Below are 21,496 nucleotides of genomic sequence, written 5' to 3'. Positions count from 1 at the left end.
AAGTTTGAGATTAGCCTGGACTTCCCAGCCAGCCTGGGCTGCATGTGAGACCCTGATGAATGTGGGAGAGGGGAGGGGGGCGGGGAGAAAAGGAGTGGAGAGGAGGAGGAGGAAGAAGAAAGAAGAAAAGAAGAAAGATACAACAACAACAATAACTGTGTGGAAAGCCACCAGGGCTGTGGGGATTCTCCTGAAGGCTGAGGAGGCTGGGAGCCCGTCCTCCGGCTGCAGATGTCTCACAGATGTGGTGGGCGGGACACTGGGACCGCGGCGCGAAGTGTGGGTGGGTGAGGGCGAGAGGTCCGCGTCTAGCGCGCTAGGGGCCAGGGGCCCCGCCGTCGGGGAACGGCTGTGCGCGGGCAGGCTGGGAGGAGCGCGGGCGGAGCCCGGGGAGGGGGGGTGCGCGGAGGGGGGGTGGTAATCCAGGCGGAGCGCTGGTGGGCTCGGGTTACTTCCCTTTAACTCGCCGGGCCAGGAGGGCGGCGGCTAGGCAGGAGCTGCTCGGAGTAGTACGTGGCCCCAGGCAAGTGCGGGGTGGCAGCTGCCGGCTGCGCAGGTTTGGGGACACCGGGCGTGGGGCTTGGCATCCGGAGTGCGGGAGCCATCTGTAGCTTCTGTCCCCACTCGGATGGGTAAACTGAGGGCCTGGAGCTGTTGGAGTGACTCCCCGAGAGTTCCAACAGCCTCCATGCGTCTGCAGGGCTCAGAGGGAGGTCCCGGCTTTGATGACAGAAGATAGCCAGGCCTGGAGGAGTACACGGATGGCTGGAGCCCGGGGACACAGGGTGGTGGCTGGGTCCTGGTGGAGAGAGGATGGCTAGAGTCCGGGATACAGGGGAGGAGGGGGTCGAGGGACACATGGTGGACGCAGCCGGGGGTCGAGGGGATCCTGGATGGCTGGGGCACAGAGGACTGGGGACAGTGCGAGTGGAACCGAGGGCACGCGCCGGCCCGGGGGAAGTCACAGCACAAAGCCACAAGTTTCTGCTCCGCAGTCCCGCCCAGCCCGGTTTAGAGCGAGCGGTGCCCCGAGCCCCGGGCCCCAGCCTCTGTGAGGCAGCGGGAACTAGACTTTTATCCTCATTTTGCTACCTGGACTCCTGGAGCCCAGCCTACCCCATCCACTGGCATCCTTCCTGGAAGCGCGCCAAGTCAGAGGTGGCTGATTCTGCGCGCGCGGTGCCCTGCTGGGAGCGGCGCCGGTGGCAACCCGAACTTGTTCTGCGGAGGAGTCTTTCCAAGCAGGGTACCTCCAATAACCTCCCGTCCTGGAGGGTCAGGGCTTTTGTGACTTAAAACGCCTCCTTACTCTGAGGATAGCAGTGAGGTGTGCAGTTGGGAGATTTCAGGGCGCTACCGCACCCCTGTGGCTGACCCTGAGAGTAAGGTCTAGGGGCGACAGCTGGACTCTCTCAGGACCTTGGCCAGTTCGCTGTGAAAATGGAGCTTGGAGCAGGTGGCCTCCCACCTCTGTCAACATGAGTGGCCAGTGAGAAGGAGGTGCCCCCTCCTCCCACTCGCACAGGACTGGCCACAATTCCCCAGGGGGAAGGGGGCTGTTCCCACATGAGGGGTCCAGGCACAGTGGCCAGGGCTGTGGCTCCAGAGCATGTAGCAGCCCCTAGCAGTGAGCTGGGTAGTCTAGCTTGGCCTGGATATCCAGGCAATCCTCCGACCTCTGCCTCTATTTGATTGTGGGACTCCCGCGCCCCCCCCCCCGCCCCCCAGGATTTGAACCAGCCGGCACAGGCATGGTAGCTCTGCAGAGTACCTGCTCATCCTGAAGCCCCTTCCTACCAGAATCCCCACGGGCTGGTAGCCACTCACCTCAGCCTGAGTTCTATCTTGAGGGGTGGCTCAATGGTGGCTTCGTTTCTACCTGTGTGGGCGAGGCAAGAGTCCTCCAGGACTGTGTCTTGTTGTAGCAGCCCCCTGGTGGTTCCCAGCTTACAACTATCACTTCCCAGCACAATTCCCAATTCCTGGTCACGGTCTGAATGAAGGAATCTGTCCTTCTTGTGGTCTTTCGGGCCACGTGTCCACCAAACCAAGTGAAGTGTGGGGCTGTGTGAGTACACTTCTCTCATCTCACAAAGGCCCTGTGTTCCCGCCCTCCAGGGACACTTCCCCGGCCCACAGAGGCTCACTCGCCATGGGTTTAATGCTGTTCCCACAGAATGGACAGTGTCCAGGGCTCCCAGAGGAAGCACCCTGGGGGCTGGCCCAGACCAGCCCAATCCAGCTGTGACATGGGAATAGGCCATCAGCCAGGAGGGCCCTGTTCTGAGGGCCTGGCTTTACCCTGGTCCCACTCATTGCTACTTCAGAGTGGGCCAGCCTCACAGTGCCTATACCAGAACTCAGGATGAGAGCTCTGGAGAGGAATTGTGAGCCTGAGATGTGGTGTGGAGCACAGACTACTTAGTGTGCCTGTGGTGTGTGTGTGTGTGTGTGTGTGTGTGTGTGTATCCTAAACAGTGTTCGGTGGTTGAGACCTGCCAGGTGGGGTCCGGGTTCCCACCCCCGCAAGGGGAATCAGCAAAGGAAGGCAAAAGCCTTGCTCACCTGCAGAAAGAACCTCCACTGAGGCACCCCAGACCAGGCAGGATAGAGCACTAGTTTCTGCCGCAGCAGCAGCAGCTATGCAGGGTGGTCTCAGGCTGTCTTGATACCTCAGTTTTCATCTGAGGTATGAGGTGAGCCATATCTCAGAAGAAAAAAAAAGTAACAACACAGGATGTCAGGTTCCTTACGGCTCACCAGTCTAAATAACATGAATTGGTTTTGAGAAAAATGTTAAGCAAATGAGCTACTGAATGATGGCAAAGGTGGATTCTGTGCATAGTCTCAGAGCCCAGGATGGAGTGTGCTGTGTGGAGGGTGGAACTGTCCCCAAAATCAAGGGTGACTTTGGAGAGTGCCTTAGCTATTCTGTCATGTTTGTGGTGGAGAGGCGCAGGCTGTCTGCCTGGTTTTCGTTGGTGCCGGCTTGGTGTGGAGGCTGATACAACCAAGGTCTTTTCGTAAGTGCGTGATAAAGATGTGAACTGCAGACTGAAGAAGTGTGTCGCTGAGGGGCGTGACCAGGTTGTAATGTTTGAGCTCGGCTTTGAAGTATAAACAAGGAGAGGAAAGGTATTCCTGGCCACTGGGACCAGAAGAACAAAGGCAGAGAGTCCAGAACCAGGTTTTCACAGTCACCCAAGCCTTGTGAGAGAAGGGCAGCCAGGAGTTCAGGGATGGTCTTGAGGCCTCTGAAGGCAGTGAGGGACATCTCATCCACACACCCAGGAAGATACCACACACACACACCCCACCCCACCCCAGCCCCGATGCTGGTGGGGCAGGGTCACGAGAACCCTACAGCCTGCTGGGGTATGGTGAGACCTGTGCCAAGGCAGGGACTATGGTGAGGGACCTTTCTTAGAGTCCCCCAAAGGTGAGGGGCTGCAGAACCCACCTACACACCCCTAGCTTGGGTTGGTGCCATTCCTGGAGCTGTGCCAAATCTAGACACCAGGGCCCCTTTGCAGAGGAGCACAGATTTTGGCCAGCTGGCCCATGGTCCACATCCAAAGCAAACAGGAAGAGGCTGCAGAGGGCCAGGCAGAACCTAGCTCTTTGTTTGGAGACGGGGGATTAGCCGAATGGACTTATGGGTCTGCCTGCTGTTCAGGTAGGAGGGGGCTGCAGGCCCAGCCGGGGATGTGGTGAAGGGGTTTGAGGTGGGGGCACAGCCCTAGGGTGTTAACTTGCTGGTGCTGTCAAGGTAACTCTGTTGGAGGAAGCCTGGGGCCCGCGTGAAACCCTCTGAGGCCTCAACCCTTGTTTCTACAAGCTGGGGATATCAGTATGTGCCTTTCTAACACCAAGTTTCCCACTAATGCCCTTTGGCCATCAACCCAGGCCTGATAGGTAGGGCTGCTGTTCACTGCAGTGGAGTCCCCAGATTGAGGACCTGGGGATGGGCTGCAGATTGTCGGGGAGACCAGAGAGTACTGTGCACCCTTGGCCTGAAATGTAGACAGTCAGAACCAGACACATCAAACACAGATCCTGGCCTTGCAAGCCAGAGCAGAGAGTAGCTACATATGTCTGCACACACCTGCATCCCTCCATCATACATTCATTCAACATACCTCCCTGAAGGCCAGGGGACAGGGTGGCAGGTGGATGAGGTCCTGGAGGGTCAGATGGGTGGGAAGAGGGCTCAGAGGAAGGGTAAATATTCTCTTAAAATGCCTTTTTGGCAAAGGTGGGGTGGAGATAAAAGGCTGGAGGACTTCAAAAAGGGTTTTCTTCCGGAATGACTTATTCAGCCACTCAATCGCATACGTGGGCATCTACCCAACAGACACACGCAGAGTACCTACTAGGTACCAGGCACAGAGCCAAGTCTGGGGGCAGAAATAGCCAAGACTTTATTCATATGTATATATATATACTTTTTCATAGTCCCCCTCCCTCCCACTCTACCCCCATCCACTCCTCAGAGTGGGTAAGGCCTCCCATGGTTGTCAACAAAGTCTGGCATACCAAGTTGAAGGAGAGCCTAGCCCCTCCCCATTGTATCAAGGCTGAGCAAGGTATCCCACCACAGGGAATGGGCTCCAAAAAGCCAGTTCATACATCTGGGATAAGTCCTGATACCACTGCCAGGGACCCCACAAACAGATCAAGCCACACACTGTCACCCACATTCAGCAGGCCTAGTTCGGTCCCATGCAGGTTCCCGAGCCGTCAGTCCAGAGTCAGTGAGCTCCAACTAGCACTGGTCAGCTGTCTCTGTGAGTTTCCCCATCATGATCTTGACCCCCTCTTCTTCTTCTTCTTCTCTTTTTTTTTTAAATGCCGAATGCCGTTTATTGAAGGAGGGAGGAGGTCTTAAATACAGGCTTACAGCACAGTGGGAGAACCCCAGATGGCAGAAGTTAGCTTCTGATTTTTTTTTGGGGGGGGGAGCTGAGGATCGAACCCTGGGCCTTGTGCTTGCTAGGCAAGCACTCTACCACTGAGCTAAATCCCCAACCCCACTTCTGATGTTTTACAATCTTGTATCTAAGCAGTTAACGCCCAATATGCTGGATACACAGACAAGGAGCTTCTCTTAAGCATTCAGGAGTATGGAATCTCACAGGGAATTAGCATAGGGAGGATATCAAGGTCAAGGTCAGCAAGCAAGGCAACAGTTACCCAAAACAGGGGCCAGGGCCCTACAGGTCCCTCCCCCTCCTTTACTAAAAAATGAGCTTCTGACTTAGGTTGTGTGGGACATCAGCATGTCACCTTAACCGTCATGGAGACACCTGTCCAGGCCACACAGGCATTCTGTCTTAGGTTGGTGAGTACCCCCCAGACATTACCCATCTCTGAATACTCATGATCATACAGGCTCAATCATGTGTGAGCTGCAGAATTAACTGTTGCCAAAGATCTCTAAGTGGCACTGGGCTTGCAGTCTGTGTGTTCAACACAGAAAAGACCAACCGAAATCTTAACCCACCCATAGCCAGTAGGCTAAAGGCAACTGAGCCATTCCCTTCCTTAACAAGCCTTACTGCAAATTGGAGTCCTTGTAAGATGGTATCCCGAGAGCAAATAGAACTTGAGTTTGTAAATTTATAACTTTCAAAGCCAATCGAAATGTATATAACTATTGATTTAAATTTGTCATGCCCAATAGAATGAAAGATTAATTAACTGTGGTAGCTACTTTTGCTGCCAGGGTCTCCACTGTGCTAGCTGTAGTAACCAGTTATGAAATAGCAATCCCAGGGAGTAGTAGTGGTGGTCATCACTGCTATAACAGCAACAATGGCAGCAGTGATGTCAAATTCTCTTCTGGAGCATGTGGGTATCCACTGGCATGGACACAACTCTAGGAACACAAACCGCCGAGGCCCATTTTTCTTGATCCCAGCACAACTTAAGCTGGCAGCTCTGCAAAAGAACAACTAAGAACCATAAAAGAGAATAATTTAAAGTTGTATGGCACTATGCCTGGCCCCTTTTTTAAAATTTAAAACAAATTTGTTTGTGTGTGTGTGTATTTTGCCTGCATATAAGTGTGTGTACCACTTCCAAGTCCAGTGTCCTTGGAAGCCAGAAGAGGGCGTCAGATCCTCTGGAACTGGAGTTACCTGTTATGTGGGTGCTGGGAATTGAACCCAGGTCTCCTGGAAGAGCAGCAAGTCAACCACTTAAACACTGTCCTAGTCAGGGTTTCCATTGCTGCGGTGAAACTCCACGACCAAAAAGCAAGTTGAGGAGGAAGCGTTTATCTGGCTTACACTTCCACATCTTAGTCCATCACTGAAGGAAGGCAGGACAGGAGCTTAGGGGCAGCTGGTGCAGAGGCCATGGAGGGTGCTACTTACTGGCTTGTTTCCCCTGCTTTCTTACAGAACCCAGGACCGCCACAATGGACTGGGCCCTCCCATATCAATCACTAACTATAGGAACATACTTAGAGGCTTGCCTACAGCCTAGTGAGAAATGGAGGCATTTTCTCAGTTGGGATTCCCTTCTCTTAGATGACTCTAGCCTGTCAAATTGACATAAAATTTAGCCAGCATAGCCACTGAGCCACCTTTCCACCCTTCTGTTTTAAATATAGAGACAGAGTCCACTGAGGTGCCCAGGCTGGTCTTGAACTTGTGACCCTCCTGCCTGCTAAGTGTTCCTCCTAAATGCTGAGTTTATAGACATATGATACCATGCTCAGTTTTCTCAGTTGAATCTAGTTGGGCCCCATACTGACTTATTAGGGACCTCCAGCTCACTGGATCCTGGGACTCCTACCCACTCTCCTTAGGATCCCAGAGGATCCCAAACCTGACCTCTTCTCTCTCATTGTGCAGATTCGAATCTGGGCTCGGCCCAGTGCCATTGCTCAGGGCCATGGTGATTACGCCCTCAACAAGACAGGCCCCATCTTAAGCTTCTTCGCCCAACATTATAATACAGCCTACCCTCTAGAAAAGTCTGGTGAGTGACCACGGAGCCTCCTTCAGGTGGTAGTCCGAGGATCCCCATCCACACCCTCCCATTAACACGTGGTTCTGTTCCACAGACCAGATTGCCCTGCCTGACTTCAATGCTGGAGCCATGGAGAATTGGGGTCTTGTGACCTACCGTGAGAGCGCCCTGCTCTTTGATCCTGAGTCCTCCTCCATCGGCAACAAGGAGCGGGTGGTCACTGTGATTGCTCATGAGCTGGCCCATCAGGTAGATCGCTGTGGAGAAGCAAGACGGAGCAGAGGCCTTGGAGTGTCTAGTCCTCTCCTGGCCTGTGCCTAGTAGACAGTCAGCACGTGGTTAGATGCTATTAATGATGACAAGCTCATCTGTGTCCCTGGCAGTGGTTCGGAAACCTGGTGACGGTGGCCTGGTGGAATGACCTGTGGCTGAACGAAGGCTTTGCCTCCTATGTGGAATATCTGGGTGCTGATTTTGCAGAGCCCACCTGGAATCTGGTGAGCCACCGTTCTGGGAATTGGGCCGAGGTAGGAGCATGGAGTGCCTCCGATGCCCCTCCTGGGCCAGTCTCCTAATGGCATTTGGGGACTCTGCAGAAAGACCTCATAGTGCAGAATGAATTATATCGTGTGATGGCCGTGGATGCACTCGCCTCCTCCCACCCCTTGTCCAGCCCTGCCAATGAGGTCAACACGCCGGCCCAGATCAGTGAGCTTTTCGACAGCATCAGCTATAGCAAGGTGAGCTCCCTGCCTTCCTGGAGGCCCTGAGAGTCCCGGGGTGTGGGGAGGGATGTTCGTCCCTGGTAGCCAGCTTGGCCTCCTGAGCTCCCTCTTACCCATCCCCAGGGAGCCTCAGTCATTAGGATGCTCTCCAGCTTCCTGACCGAGGACCTGTTCAAGAAGGGCCTTTCAGTGAGTACAGCACCGGGCAGTCCCTCTGCATGCTGGCTCTCCCCTGGTACAGCCCTCCACAGCTCTGGGTACCACTCAGCCCTTACCAAGATTTGTCATCCCCACAGTCTTATCTCAATGCCTTCAAATACTCGAACACCGTTTATCTGGACCTGTGGGAACACCTGCAGATAGTGAGTAACCTGCCTTCTCCAGTAAGGTCCTAAGGCTCAAAGTCCCCGGGGACAGCGTGTGATCGACTGTGCCCAGCTTCCCTGTTCACCAGTCCGGGCAAGCTGTTGGGGGCCTCAGTGGTTCATCTATAAGATGGGTGTAAAGATGGTTCCTTAAAGAGGGTGGTTAAGACCCCTGCTCACTGTCCTCTTCAGTACCTTTTCCTTTCTTTCTTTCTTTTTTTAGTGGGTTCTCTTCAGTTGGTTCTCCCATCTTGTTTCTGAGGCCGGGTTCTATCTTTTTCCCTTCATGAGCAGTCAACTCTCCATCCACCACTTAGGAGTGCTGGGATTACAGATGCATGCCAACACATTTGGAGACCGGGTTTCTGTTAGCGTTGGCTGTCCTGGAACTTGCCCTGTAGATTAGGCTGGCCTCGAACTCAGAGATCCTCCTGTATTTGCCTCTACAGCATAGCCTGCTGGCCTACCACACCAGAGCCGGCCCACTTGAGGTTCTTGCTCAGACAGACGCACCATGGTGGGCCTTGTGGGGTCCCAGTGCTGAGAACATGAACTTCAAGGCACCTCTGCCCAAACTACTACCTCTACCCCCTCCCTCTTCCTTATCCTCCTTTTCCTCTTTCTTCTGCCAGAACTTTGGAACCAGCCACTTAACTGACTCAGCACTCCCAGCTGCCCTGGGCCCTGTGACCCTCCCTACCTGGCACGTCCCTGCACACACCAGCATCTGGGATGCAAACTCTGACCCTCCATCCCTCCCTGCTTCACATTCCGCCCCCAAGCTACCACACCCTCCTGCCTTCCCCAGAGGCGCCTCTCCTCGGGACTGGAGTCCACCCTGCCCATGAACCCCCCTCCCTTTGTCTCCCCCCACTGCTTCCCTCCCAGTCTGCTTTGCTGCAGACTTTGCCCACCCCTCCTCAGCCCCACCCACCTCTCCTCATCAGGGTTCCCTCCAGAGACCTAGGGCCCTGTCTTCCTCTCCAACCACTCCCTGGTTGCTGTTGTGTCCTTCTGGGCCCCAAGGCCATCTCACTGGGGAGGGGATGTCACAGAGTCACAGCTGGGTAGGTTCCAGTGCCCCGCCCCCCCCCCCAGCCTGCCTGTTAACTTCTCCCCCCTGCCCCCATTCTGGCAGCTGACCAGACGGTGCACCACCACCACTACCACCACCTGCACCACCACCACCACCACCACCACCACTACCACCACCTGCACCACCACCACCACCACCACCACCACCACCACCACCTGCACCACCACCACCACCACCACCACCACTACCACCACCTGCACCACCACCACCACCACCACCACCACTACCACCACCTGCACCACCACCACCGGCTCCTTCCTCCACCACTTGCCCTCCAGAAAATTCCCCCCCTTCCTTCTCCTGTCTTCTGTGGCCCCAGACCTCCCTCCTCTGCCCACTTTTCAGGGGTTCACAGTTACTAGCAGATGCCTTTGGCTTTTTGCTGTGACTCAAAAGCAGTGCCCACGCATTTGACAGACAGTGAAAAAGACTCCAGAAGACAGTAACGAGGGCGGTGGTATCCCCATTCCCTCCTCTTGGGGTGCTTTTCCTCCACACCCCACAGCCCTGTTCCTTGCTCCTGCCGGTGACATTGGGCTCTGCTTTATCTCTCTGTTCTTCTCATCTCTAAACATTCAGAAGGTGCCCTGGCCATGCGCCACAGCTTGGGGGGCTCACACAGGTGTGCCACCAGTGTGGAGTTAGCTAGAGACAGAGAGGTTCTCCAGCTCACCTAGCACTGGGCAGACAAAGAGAGGCAGAGCTGGATGGGGTCCCTTGTCCTCTGCCCCCCCCCCCCGCCTGCCTGGCATAGACGGTACCCAGGCCTAGGCTAGCCACAATCTGCGGAGGTTGCCTGGGTGGTGGGCATGGGAAGATGGTGGCTTGACAGCCGTACTGTATCCCCTGAACAGGCCGTGAACAACCAGTCAGAAGTCAGACTCCCGAAATCCGTGCGCGACATCATGGACCGCTGGACCCTACAGATGGGCTTTCCCGTTATCACTGTGAATACCAGTACAGGAGACATCTCCCAGGAACACTTCCTTCTTGACCCCGATGCCACTGTCACCCGGCCCTCAGAATTTAAGTGAGCAGAAACGGTTGCCAAGGCTTGGGTCCCGGGGAAGGTCGGGCCAAAAGGAAGGGGTTCATGTAGGTTCAGGAGCATGGTGGCACTGGTATCAGTGTTGGGCCATCACTGGGTACCTGAGAGGGGTATGTCCAAGAGTTACCCATCTTCACTTACTGGCCTCTGGGTCTCTCACTGCAGCTACTCCTGGATCGTGCCCATTCCGTATCTCAAAAGTGGACAACAGCAGCAGGAGGGTTACTACTGGCTGGAAAACCAGAAAGGTAATCCAGCCACATCTTATCTTCTGGCTCTTGGCCCATGTTTTAGGGGGTTGTGGGAGAGCTGAGTAAAGATCCCCTTCATTATTTCACTCAACAAAAGGAACTGATGACTTTGTTTCCAATTCCACCTTGCTTCTGTGTAGCCTTGGGCAAGTTACCATCCCTCTCTGGCCTTCATTTTCTTTTCTATCAAGTTGACTGTATCTGCTCCGTTGAGCTGTGTGAGAATTACTGGCGAGAATTCCCGTAAGATGCTTAGGACAGTGATCGGCAAGTGCAGTGAGCTGCCTCATATGACCAGGCACTGAAGAATCGAAGGTGAAGGCCAGTCCCTCACAGGCAGGAGAAGGAAGGCATGCAATTAGAAACATCCAGGAACCCGCCAACAGTCTAACTACAGAGTCTGGCTGGAGTGACAGGTGGTGAGCTAGGAATCAGGGCCTCAGTTCCATGCAAAGGCCCAGAAAGTGAACTGTGTCACACACAGGGTACCCGTGGAAGTCGGCTAGGCAGTACAGATGCTGAGAGGAGGCTGGGGTCCTTCATGGTCTTCTGAGTACACTGACTCAGCCCTGCCCTTGGCCCTGCTCCACAGCCCAGAATGACAGCTTCAAGACCTCTGCGGACAATGAGTGGGTCTTGCTGAACCTTAATGTGACAGGCTATTACCAGGTCAACTATGATACAGGCAACTGGCAGAAGATTCAGAATCAGCTGCAGGAAGACCTTTCTGTGGGTATCCCTCCTGCCCTGTCCCCCATGGTGTGATGGGCCATCAGACTGCAAGGTCTGTCCCCTGTGGAAACCCAAAGTCACACTGCTTCCCTTTCTAGGCCATCCCCGTTATCAATCGTGCGCAGATTATCTATGACTCCTTCAACCTGGCCAGGTGAGTGCCCGCCTGGCTGAACACGGAAGCCTGTGACTGTCGGTGACTTGCCCTGGGTCTCCCCTAGATGCCTGCCAGGTGCTGTGCCAGGGCTCCCAGAGCAGCCCTGGGGACCTCACATGACCATTTCACAGAGAAGGACTCTGACAGTGTAAGGATGCCTTACTCCAAGTGTCACAGCAGAGCCGGGCGGTGGTGGCGCACGCCTGTAATCCCAGCAGCACTCAGGAGGCAGAGCCAGGCGGATCTCTGTGAGTTCGAGGCCAGCCTGGACTACAGAGCGAGATCCAGGACAACACCAAGCTACAAAGAGAAAAAAAAAAAAAAGCATCCAAGTGTCACAGCAGCCACACACAGGCCTATCCTGCTCTACCTTCCACTTTTCACCCACAGCCCCAGCTTTCTCGAATGCTGTGTGTGTACACAAGTGTGTTTGCACATCAGACCTATGTTTGGTGCTTTAAAAAAAAATCTAGGATGAAAAGGACAGAAGAGACAGAGCTTGGGCACCACGATGCTTACTGAACACCTACTGTGTTCATGTTGAGATGCTGACATGAGTGACGTTCCCCAGAGACATCTGTGGACCAAATGCCCACAGATGGCCTAAGCCAGAAGAGGAAAGGTCCAGTTAGAAGTGCTCAGGAGAAGGGTCTGGAGTCAGTAAAGTGCTTGTCACCCAGCATGAGGACAACCCAGTTCAGATTACCTGAGCCCATAAAAGCCTGGCGCAGCAAAGTATTTTAGCAGTATCCTATAACCCTAACACTGGTGGGGAGAGGCAGATACCTGAGCTCATTGGCCAGCCAGCCTCATGGACTCCATGAGTTCCAGGTTCAGTCAGAGACCCATGTCTCAAAAAATAAGATGGCAAGTGACCGAGAAAGACACACACCCAATGCTGGCCTCTAACTTCCCCATTCATAGATAACATTCAGATATACCTGCAAGCACACGTGCACACGTCCACAGGAACACACACACACACAAATAAAGACAAAAACAAAGAAAAGTCCAGCAGATTTGAGAGCCTGGGCTGGGGTCCCCAGGTTGTAGCTGAGTTGGGTGGGTGCTGACCTCAGCCCTCCTGTTTGTCTCTAGTGCTCGAAAGATACCCATCACTCTGGCACTGAGCAACACCCTCTTCCTGTACAACGAAACGGAATACATGCCCTGGGAAGCCGCCCTGAGCAGCCTTAACTACTTAAAGCTCATGTTCGATCGCTCCGAGGTCTATGGCCCCATGATGGTATGAGTTGCTGACATCCCAGTGTGTGAGTTCCACCACTGGGAAGTCAATAGGTGCACTGCCTGTCCAAGCTCTTTCAAGAAAATACTCTTAGGGAAGATGACAGAGTAAGAGGGATCTGTTGTTGGTATTTTACTATTTTGGGGGGCCCGCCACCCAGCTCCCAAATAAATCACACACAGAGACTTACTCTTAATTATGAATGGTCAGCCTTAGCTTGGCTTGTTTCTAGCCAGCTTTTCTTATCTTAAATTTTCCCATCTACCCTTTGCCTCTGGGCATTTCCCAATCTCTTACTTCTGTGAATCTTACTCTTACTCTGTGGCTTGCTGTGTAGCTGGGTGGCTGGCCCCTGGATCCTCTGGCTGCTGGATCTCCTCACTCCTCCATCTCTCTTTGCCAGCCCCATCTGTCCTTTCTCCTGCCTCGCTATTGGCTGTTCAGCTCTTTATTAGACCATCAGGTGTTTTAGAAAGGCAAAGTAACACAGCCTCACAGAGTTAAACAAATGCAACATAAACAAAAGTAACACATCTTAAAATAATACTCTACAACAGGGATCTAGAAAGAGCAGGCAGAGAGAAGGTTAGGAGAATGGATACTTGCCCTTGCCCCCCAAAATAAAGACGGGGATTCCTAGCAAAATCTGCCCAATGGAAACGCGGGAAATCAATGCTGTGGGAGGCCCAGGGAGGACATTGCAATGGAAGGCTGAAGGCCTATCTTACCAGCCGTGTGCCTCAGGCAGCTGTTCCCAGCAGCACTAACTTACTCTCTGCTGAGGTGCGGATCTGGCCACCAAAGCCCATCTGCCCAGGCGGCAGTCAGGCACTGGTCTTCCAGGCTTTGACACGTTCATGGCATGGCTTAGACATGTGAAGCTTCTTCCACTGGAGAGACCAGAGATGTAGGAGCTGGCTCAGAATGAAGCCACTCCTGTGCGTCCTTCATAAAAGGGCAAACAGCAGACAAAGAAACACTTATGTGTCTGATAGCTGGGACTGGCTGAGTTACACCGCAATACACAGTTGGTGGAATGTTCATAGCTCTGTAGACCACATTTAAGAGAGTTTTCTTGTTGGGATTTGATGTGTGTGTGTGTGTGTGTGTGTGTAGGCCAGAGGTCAACACCATTTTGGCTAGCCTGACTGGCCAGCGTCTGTGTCTGGCCACTCTAGAGCTTACACGCGTGTGCTTATATGGGTTTTGGGGATCTGAATTCAAGTCCTCATGCTTAGGCAGCAAGCCCTTCCTCTATCTTATTTTTTGATCTCACTGGCCCTGGAGCCCACCATTTCAGCTAGACTGGTCAGGAACCCCTGGGGACCCTCATGTCTCCAGCGCCTAGCACCAGGATTGCAGGTACTGCTGATGTGTTTGGCTGATGTGTCTTCCTGCATTGTGTGTGTGTGTGTGTGTGTGTGTGTGTGTGTGTGTGTGTGTGTGTGTGTGTGTTCTGGGAAATCAACTCAACTCATGTTTGCATGGCAAACCCTTGATTAACTGAACCATCTCCCTAACCCAGTTTTTGGTTGTTTTTTGTTTTGTTTTGTTTTTTATTGGTCCCTTTTTTAGATAGTCTTTGAAGGTTAGCCTGGAACTCTTTAGAAATTTTTTTTATTTTTAATTTTTTGTGTGTATGGGTGTTTTGCCTGTACCTATGTTTGCACACCATGTGTGTGCCTGGTGCTCGAGGAGACCAAAAGAAAGTCTTGGGGCCTTGGGTCCCCTGGAACTACATTTACAGATGGTTACAAGCCAACATGTGGGTGCTGAGAATCATATCTGGGTCCTGTGGGAGAGCAGCCAGTGCTCTTAACCCCTGAGCCGTCTTTTTCCTTTTTAAATTTAAAAGTAACCCACTATCAGCCTAGGACAGCCAGTGCATATTTTGGTAAACGGACTTGCCCAGGATCCTTGCTTACCCACGATCCTCTCAGGCTGGTACTGTAGTGCCATCACAATACCAGCATTCAGCATACCCCGGTGTCCGTATTCCCTCGGAGCCAGCTGGAGTGCTGTGTTGGCACCTGGGTTGCCCTGTCTAGGAAGGGCTCGGTGGGCTGATCCCACAGGAGGGCTCGTGTATGTCCTGGAGTCTGCTGACCCTTCCAGGACTGTTGCGGCTCAGGCCATGCACAAGGTCCTGATCTTTCTGCTTGAGCAGCGCTCTGCTTCCCAAATCCCATGGCTCCCTTAGCTACTTTCTTTCTCTCAGGGACTCCATATTCTGAGAGTTTGGAGGGAGGATCTGTGAAGGTGGGTTTTCTCAGGCAAGCTGTCAGGAACGTCTTTTATTTTGCTTTCACACTGGACTGATTTGGAAGTTTCTGAATTGGGGATCATTCCTCAGAATGTCTAAGGTCTTGACCTGCTGACACCAGGATTCTCATTTTGCGCTTGGAAAGCCCAGAGCTTTGGTCATTTCCAGTTCTTGGGATGTGACCAGTTTCCCTTCCTGGAAACTTCTGGGCTCTTGTAGCAGTCCTGGTGGGCCAGTCTCCGTTTTCTTCTCAGTGTGAACGTAGATGTGCTGTGTCAGAGCTATTTTATGTCTCTCTGAAAGTCTCCCATCTGTTGTCCATTTCATGACTTTCTGGAAGTCTGAGTGACGCCACTTTTTCCTCTTGTTTGGGCCTGGTGTTTACGTCCTTCCCAGTTTTCATCTTGGTGAGTCTTTGCTCTCCCACAGGGAGGGTCCCCTCAGTGTTGCCCCTCACCTGCAGGATGTTTCCATTCTTCCCTCTGGTCCCGGCGTCCTCTACGGTGTCTTCTCTCTTGAGGGTAGTTATTACAGAGCTTTTGAAGTCTCCTTTTTCCCTCTGTTGACTTTTCCTCCGAGGTTTCTATTTGTTTTGGTCTCCTGTCAAGTTGGAGGCTAAGAGGCCTTTTTGGATTTGAGAGTGAGGCAATAAACAGTGACCCGAAACCATACCAGAATCTGGCACGGAACAGATTAGCTAGGCCCACGAAAGGGCGTGGTGGTGCACTCAGAGGACAGAGGTAGGAGGATCTCAGAGTGTGGGTTCAGCCTAGTCTAAGCAGTGAGTTTCTGGCTAGCCAGGGCTACATAGTGGGACTGTACCTCAATGACGATGATGACAACAGAAAGAGATTGGAAACTCCATGGGAAGTGGAGTTTGTCACCTCTAGATCTCACCGTGGGAAGACCTGGTGGCCAAATAATTCTTCACTGGAGATCCTCAAAAATGAGGGGCTTGGAGGCTGGGGTGTGGCTTAGTGACAGAGTGTGTGCACAGCCTTGAACCTGACACAAAAACCAAGAAAAGGGACTAGACGTAATTAGATATTTCTATCAAACTGTCAAAGAACAGAAGTTAACGAAAAGAAGGAAGGAAGGGCAGAGGAGAGAAAAGGAAATCAAATGAATATCCAAAGGTCCTGGATGTCCTCTCAAGACCGGCTGGTGTCTCTGGCATGGGCCTCTGTAGTGTATAATGAAGCTGGCAGTGCCCACTCATGGGTGGGAACTGATGGGAACCTCCTCCCCGACCTCCTTGTAACCCTTCTCACTGTAGTGCCCAGCACCCTCAGCCTCTCTGTCTAGCACCTCCTGTGAATGAGGCCAGCTGCAGGGCCAGGCTGGCGTTTGACTCACAGACTTGACCAGCCTCTACTCAGCCCTAGCCTTACCCATGCCCTTTAATTTTGAGCCTTATTACAGCAAGTCCTTTTTTTCCGTCCTTTCTCCTCCTCCTCCTCCTCCACCTCCTCCTCCTCCTCCTCCTCCTCCTCCTCCTCCTCCTCTTCTTCTTCTTCTTTATTTTTATTTTTTGAGGAAGGATTCTCTGTGTAGCCCTGACTGTCCAATAACTCGCTCTGTAGCCCAGGCTGGCCTCGAACTCACAGAGATCCGCCTGCCCCTGCCTCCTGAGTGCTGGGATTAAAGGCGTGCGCCACCACCATCTGGCTAGCAAGTCCTTTTCTGCAAAGCTTCATCTCTGCCAGGCTGGGCCTATCTCCCTCCTCCCTTCCCAGCTGCCCTATGGTGACATCACAGGCACCACTATCTCTCCTGCAAGAACAAAGATGCTCTTGGGGAGGGGAGAGTAGATTCCTTTTACCATTGGATAATAGCTTCAGTTTGTCACAAAGGTCGGGCAGTCCAGAATCTGCAATTTAATGTAACGGCAGTGTGGGGCTGACATGAGGCTGGGTAAAAAGAGTAGCACACAGAATTAGCACAAGCTAAGAAAGGCAGGCAAGAATAAGAGTTTGGAAACCATAGTTTGGGTCCATTCTCTGTGTTTGCTTATCTGTGTTTCCTAAATTTCTCACAATGAGATCAGGGAGGGAGACCTGGCGTCACAGTCAGAAACAATGCTGGGTAGACAAGCAGGTTAGGGTTGACTCTGGCTTTGAGGAGAAAGAACACCATTCGGTCACCTGAAACCTAGACTCCAGGTACTGGCCTTGGGCAGGTCGACTTGGGTCCTTGACACAATTCCTACATTTTTTCCCAGAGTTACCTGAAGAAGCAAGTCCGGCCCCTCTTCACTTACTTCAAAAATCAAACCAACAACTGGACCGTTCGCCCACCAACACTGATGGAACAGTAAGTGTGACCCCTGTCACTTTGGAGGTCCCACGTGACCTCAGAGCTGCAAGTTTTCTCCTCTGGAACCTTCCATGTCTGACCACCAGCGGGGAAGAGAGCCCACCTAGGAGCAGGGGTCTCCCTTGAGGATCCACCTGGCCTGTGGGCTCTCCTGGCTTCTTTTGGGTTTTGTGGGTTTCTTTGCCACAGGGTCTTATGTAGCCCAGGCTGGCCTGGAACTTTTGATCCTCCTGCCTCAGCCTCTCAAGTGGTAGAATTACAGGCCTGCACTACCACACTCAGTTTATACAGTGTTAGGATTAAACCCAGGGCTTTCCGAATGCTACAAACATCTACAAACTGAGCTGCATCCCCAGCCCTGGCGTCATTAACAAAGACTCAAGCTGACAGCCCGAAGCTGTCTGGGGAACCAAGAAATCACAGGCCGGAAGAAAACAGGAAAAGTCCCAAAGGGTCAGGTGGACAGCAGAGCCTTAGGCCCCTGGCCATGTGTTGAGAGGACAGTCTTGGTGGGAGTGGGCAGGATGTGCTAACCACATGTCGCCCCCGGGACAGGTACAATGAAGTTAACGCCATCAGCACCGCCTGTTCCAGTGGTATCAAAGAGTGTAAGGACCTGGTTTCTCAGCTTTATAGTCAGTGGATGAACAACCCTAATGTTAACCTGTGAGTGCTCCCCTGTTCCTCCCCCGCCTGTCCTCATCGGGCCCCTTGGACTAAGCAGAGCCACAGGCTAGTCCCTGGCAGCTCCTTGCTCCCCGCTCTCCACTGATCCTCTGCTCCTGACTCCCCTACACCAGGATCCACCCCAACCTTCGGTCTACTGTCTACTGCAACGCCATTTCTTTCGGCGGCGAGGAGGAGTGGAACTTTGCCTGGGAACAGTTCCGGAAGGCCACTCTGGTAAATGAGGCAGACAAGCTCCGAGCGGCCCTGGCTTGCAGCAAAGACGTGTGGATTCTGAACAGGTGAGCACCTGGCCCCACCCACAGACTCAGCCAAGCTGCCATGCTCCTCTTCCTCCAGCCTTGTGCTGGTGGTGAGGACAGAGAAGCTCAGAGACAAAACAAATTACTTACCAAACGGCCACGGGCTTAGTAAGTGGCTGAGCCAAGACTGCGATCCGGGGTCAGGGTCAGATCCTTAACTATGAACTGCTGTGGGCTCTGCTTTGAGCCTCTGGGCAGGGTCTCCTGCACTTGGGTGAGGTCTCGCCCACGCTGGTGGCCCTTTCAGAGGCCAGACCTGCCAAGTTCCAGAGACTACTGCTAGAGATTGTTCCTGACCCCACAGGACATCCATGACCCCTAACCATGAGAATCACATTCTTTGCTCCATAGTGACAAACAGTTCAGCTGAGTCTCCTTTATGGTCTAAGTGAGAAGCAGCCACCTTACCTGGTGTGAGGGCTAAGGTGGCTGGAACTCAGCCAGGCGGTGGTGGCGCACGCCTGTAATCCCGGCACTTGGGAGGCAGAGGCAGGTGGATCTCTATGAGTTCGAGGCCAGCCTGGGCTACAGAAATTGGCTGGAACTCCTTCCTTGATCTGTTCTCAGAGAGTTGCATGGCAGCACACACTTGCATGGTCAGTGACCCTGTGACCCTGTGACCCTGTGACCCTGTGACCCTGTGTAGGTGACTGGGAGGTGACCTGGGTGCCCCACAGCTCTTCACACGTCAAAGGGATGTTGAGCGATGCAAGGGGCGGCGATTGTGAGACATCAGGCTTCCGACCCTGTACCACGGGACGACAGTCCTCCAGTGGTCCCTCCCCTTGCCTCCTGTCCACAGGTACCTGAGCTACACTCTGAATTCTGAGTACATCCGGAGGCAGGATGCCACCTCCACCATCACCAGCATTGCCAGCAATGTGGTTGGGCAGCCTCTGGTTTGGGACTTTGTCCGAAGCAACTGGAAGAAGCTCTTTGAGGAGTGAGTCTGATTGGGGTCTTGGACTACCAAAGGCCGAGGCTGGGGGTGCTAGGACAACCCACACACCTCCCTGTCCCCATGCTGGACTTTCCCACTTGGAAAGAAAACTGTAGCCAGAAGAAAAACCTCCTACAAGGACAAGGAGTCAGGGACCTGCAGCCTGAGCTGTGTTCACGACTTGCCTTCTGCATGTCCTGGCAGGGTCTCTTTGGGATCTTGGGATGTCATTTGGGTCTGTCTCCTCATGTCTCGCTCAAAATGGTTGTAGAATTCTATAGTTCCCCGACACCCGCAGAGAATGTCCCTCAGGTCTCTGCCCCCTCCCTGCTCACTCTCATCCTTCTCTCAACCCCGCAGTTTCGGAGGAGGCTCTTTCTCCTTTGCCAATCTCATCCAGGGAGTGACACGGCGCTTTTCCTCTGAATTCGAGCTGCAGCAGGTAAGAACCAGATCTCTCCTAGCCCCAGAGGCTCTGTCTCGTTTTGCTTTTCTGGTGCTGGGGATTGAAGCGAGGGCTTCACTCGTACATCCTGGGCAAACTCTGTCAGCGAGAAGTAGCTCAGCCTGAGTTCTAACGGTTCTTTCACAGATTCCTTAAGATTCTGTGTGTGCAAAATCTTGTTGTGCATGAATTGCAATAGTTGTCTATGCCATTTTATTGTTTGGAAATGATGAGGTTGGAAACCAGAGCCTCTGATCCGTGCTTAGCAAGCTCTCTACTCCTAAGCTGCACCCCACCCCACCCCCTTCCTTTTGAAAAAGCCACTAAGGCACTGAAGCAACTGGATAATCTGAGGTTCAGGGATTTCTACAGGCGTTGCTCCCGTGTGGCACCTGTTCCATTTGTTCATTACCATGTCGAGATACTTCAGTTGAAACTCGGGGCTAATTCATTGAAATAATTGCCCAACCAAGCCCAATACCCTCTGAGCAGATTCCACCTGGGCCTGTGATTTCATAACTTCTGGGTAGATGAGTACTTAGCCCCAAGACATGGTGAGGGATTCAGCCCCTTATGCAGGGAACAAGATATGGCCTCCATCCCTGGGGACCTGTGAGTGGGGTGAGAGGCTGGGGGCTGGAAGTCTCTCTCTTCTCAGGGCTGAGTTTGAGAGCCAACCCAGCCCTGACACTTTGTATTCCTGGCAGCTGAAGCAGTTCAAGGCAGAAAACCAACAGACAGGCTTTGGCTCGGGCACTCGGGCTCTGGAGCAAGCTCTGGAGAAGACGGAAGCCAACATTAAGTGGGTGAAGGAGAACAAGGAGGCAGTCCTCAAGTGGTTCACACAAAACAGCCAGTAGACCCTGGTCCTGAGAACCACTTGGCCCCATGTGACACCATGACTATCTCGGCAGCCTGTGCAGGGTCTCTGTCCTCAGAGCTACAGACACCGGCATCCTACCCTCAAGGACCCCGTGAGCCAGCCTAACTCCAGCACCCCCCAGCCCTTGCCCCTCATGCCAACTCTGCCCCAGGCCCAGGCCTCTGGGGCTGATCTCAGGGAAGTCCAGCTCTGAGGCCAGATTAAGAAGACTTCACTGGACAAAGGGCAGCCCAGATAGAGTCACCCTGCACACTTTACCACTGTCCCCCACAAGACCCAGAACCAAAGAATCAACAGGGTGTAGTGGATAGCCATCCCAGCATTGGCCTGGAAGTTCCAACCTCCATTGAGGCTTCAGTAATGATCACGCCCACAAGGCGGGGCAGAGGAGGGAGCGGAAGACCGAGGAGCAGGAGGAGGTGGCTCGCTTGGTTCCGGGACGCGGGACGCTAGAGGTGGACCGAGCAGAGTTCTCCAGAGAACACCGCCGGACTGCCCTATACCTTTGCCAGACCCTGCAACCTATCCCTTCATTTGTAAGTTACCCCACAAAATAAACCTCCCTTTTAACTACATGGAGTGGCCTTAATAATTTCACCAATAACAGGGCATAAGATCTATATATATATTTTTAAGAGAAAATGTAAATAAAGAATTACTAAAATGAGCTTCCTAACTTGCCACTCAGTAGGAACATGAGATTAATACGACACTTTTGGAGGCCGGAGAGGGGAGCTGGGGGCCGTGCTGGAGGTCTGGGGGGGTGGGGTGGAGGAAGGAGTATGCTTCCTTGCCCCCCACAGTCCCAGGCAGCAAGTTCACTGCAGCCTGAGTCCAAGGACAGGTTTTCAGGGTTGGGTGCGGAGGAACCTCCCAGAGGATGGGGGTGAGGTGAGCAGTGGATATCATGGCTCCCACGGGATCTACCCTACCAAATCTCAAGGGGGGCACAGTGCTGGCTGTGGCCCTCATATCCTGTCAGAGATGCTGAGCACCTGGGACAGTGAGGGAAGGGTAGTACTGTAGAGCCCCCAACCTTAAATGCTGAGTTATGACTTAGGG

General features: G+C 53.2%; 1 protein-coding gene across 1 annotated transcript; it reads left to right on the top strand.

Annotated features, from left to right (window-relative positions):
- Positions 1–858: 858 nt before the first annotated feature.
- LOC118571600 (alanyl aminopeptidase, membrane) lies at positions 859–20,780 on the top strand. The gene is made up of 18 exons (XM_036170726.1): positions 859–1,275; positions 6,768–6,987; positions 7,073–7,227; positions 7,362–7,475; positions 7,575–7,718; positions 7,827–7,892; positions 8,000–8,065; positions 10,019–10,194; positions 10,378–10,460; positions 11,056–11,192; positions 11,294–11,349; positions 12,451–12,598; positions 17,083–17,174; positions 17,733–17,843; positions 17,978–18,145; positions 18,969–19,109; positions 19,467–19,548; positions 20,259–20,780. The coding sequence occupies exons 1-18, from the start codon at positions 859–861 to the stop codon at positions 20,409–20,411; spliced, it is 2,529 nt and encodes an 842-aa protein (XP_036026619.1). The 3' UTR covers positions 20,412–20,780.
- The last annotated feature ends 716 nt before the right edge of the window (positions 20,781–21,496 follow it).

This window comes from Onychomys torridus, chromosome 1, assembly GCF_903995425.1.
Source record: "Onychomys torridus chromosome 1, mOncTor1.1, whole genome shotgun sequence".
Taxonomy (NCBI): Eukaryota; Metazoa; Chordata; class Mammalia; order Rodentia; family Cricetidae; genus Onychomys; species Onychomys torridus.
The sequence above is the reverse complement of the archived record's forward strand: the minus strand, read 5'-3'. Positions and strand labels throughout refer to the sequence as shown.

Coding starts and splice junctions, on each gene's coding strand:
- LOC118571600 (XM_036170726.1), top strand. CDS start 859: ATGGTGGACGCAGCCGGGGGTCGAGGGGATCCTGGATGGCTGGGGCAC. Junction 7,476..7,574: donor CAGAGCCCACCTGGAATCTG/GTGAGCCACCGT, acceptor GGGACTCTGCAG/AAAGACCTCATAGTGCAGAA. Junction 18,146..18,968: donor GACGTGTGGATTCTGAACAG/GTGAGCACCTGG, acceptor TCCTGTCCACAG/GTACCTGAGCTACACTCTGA.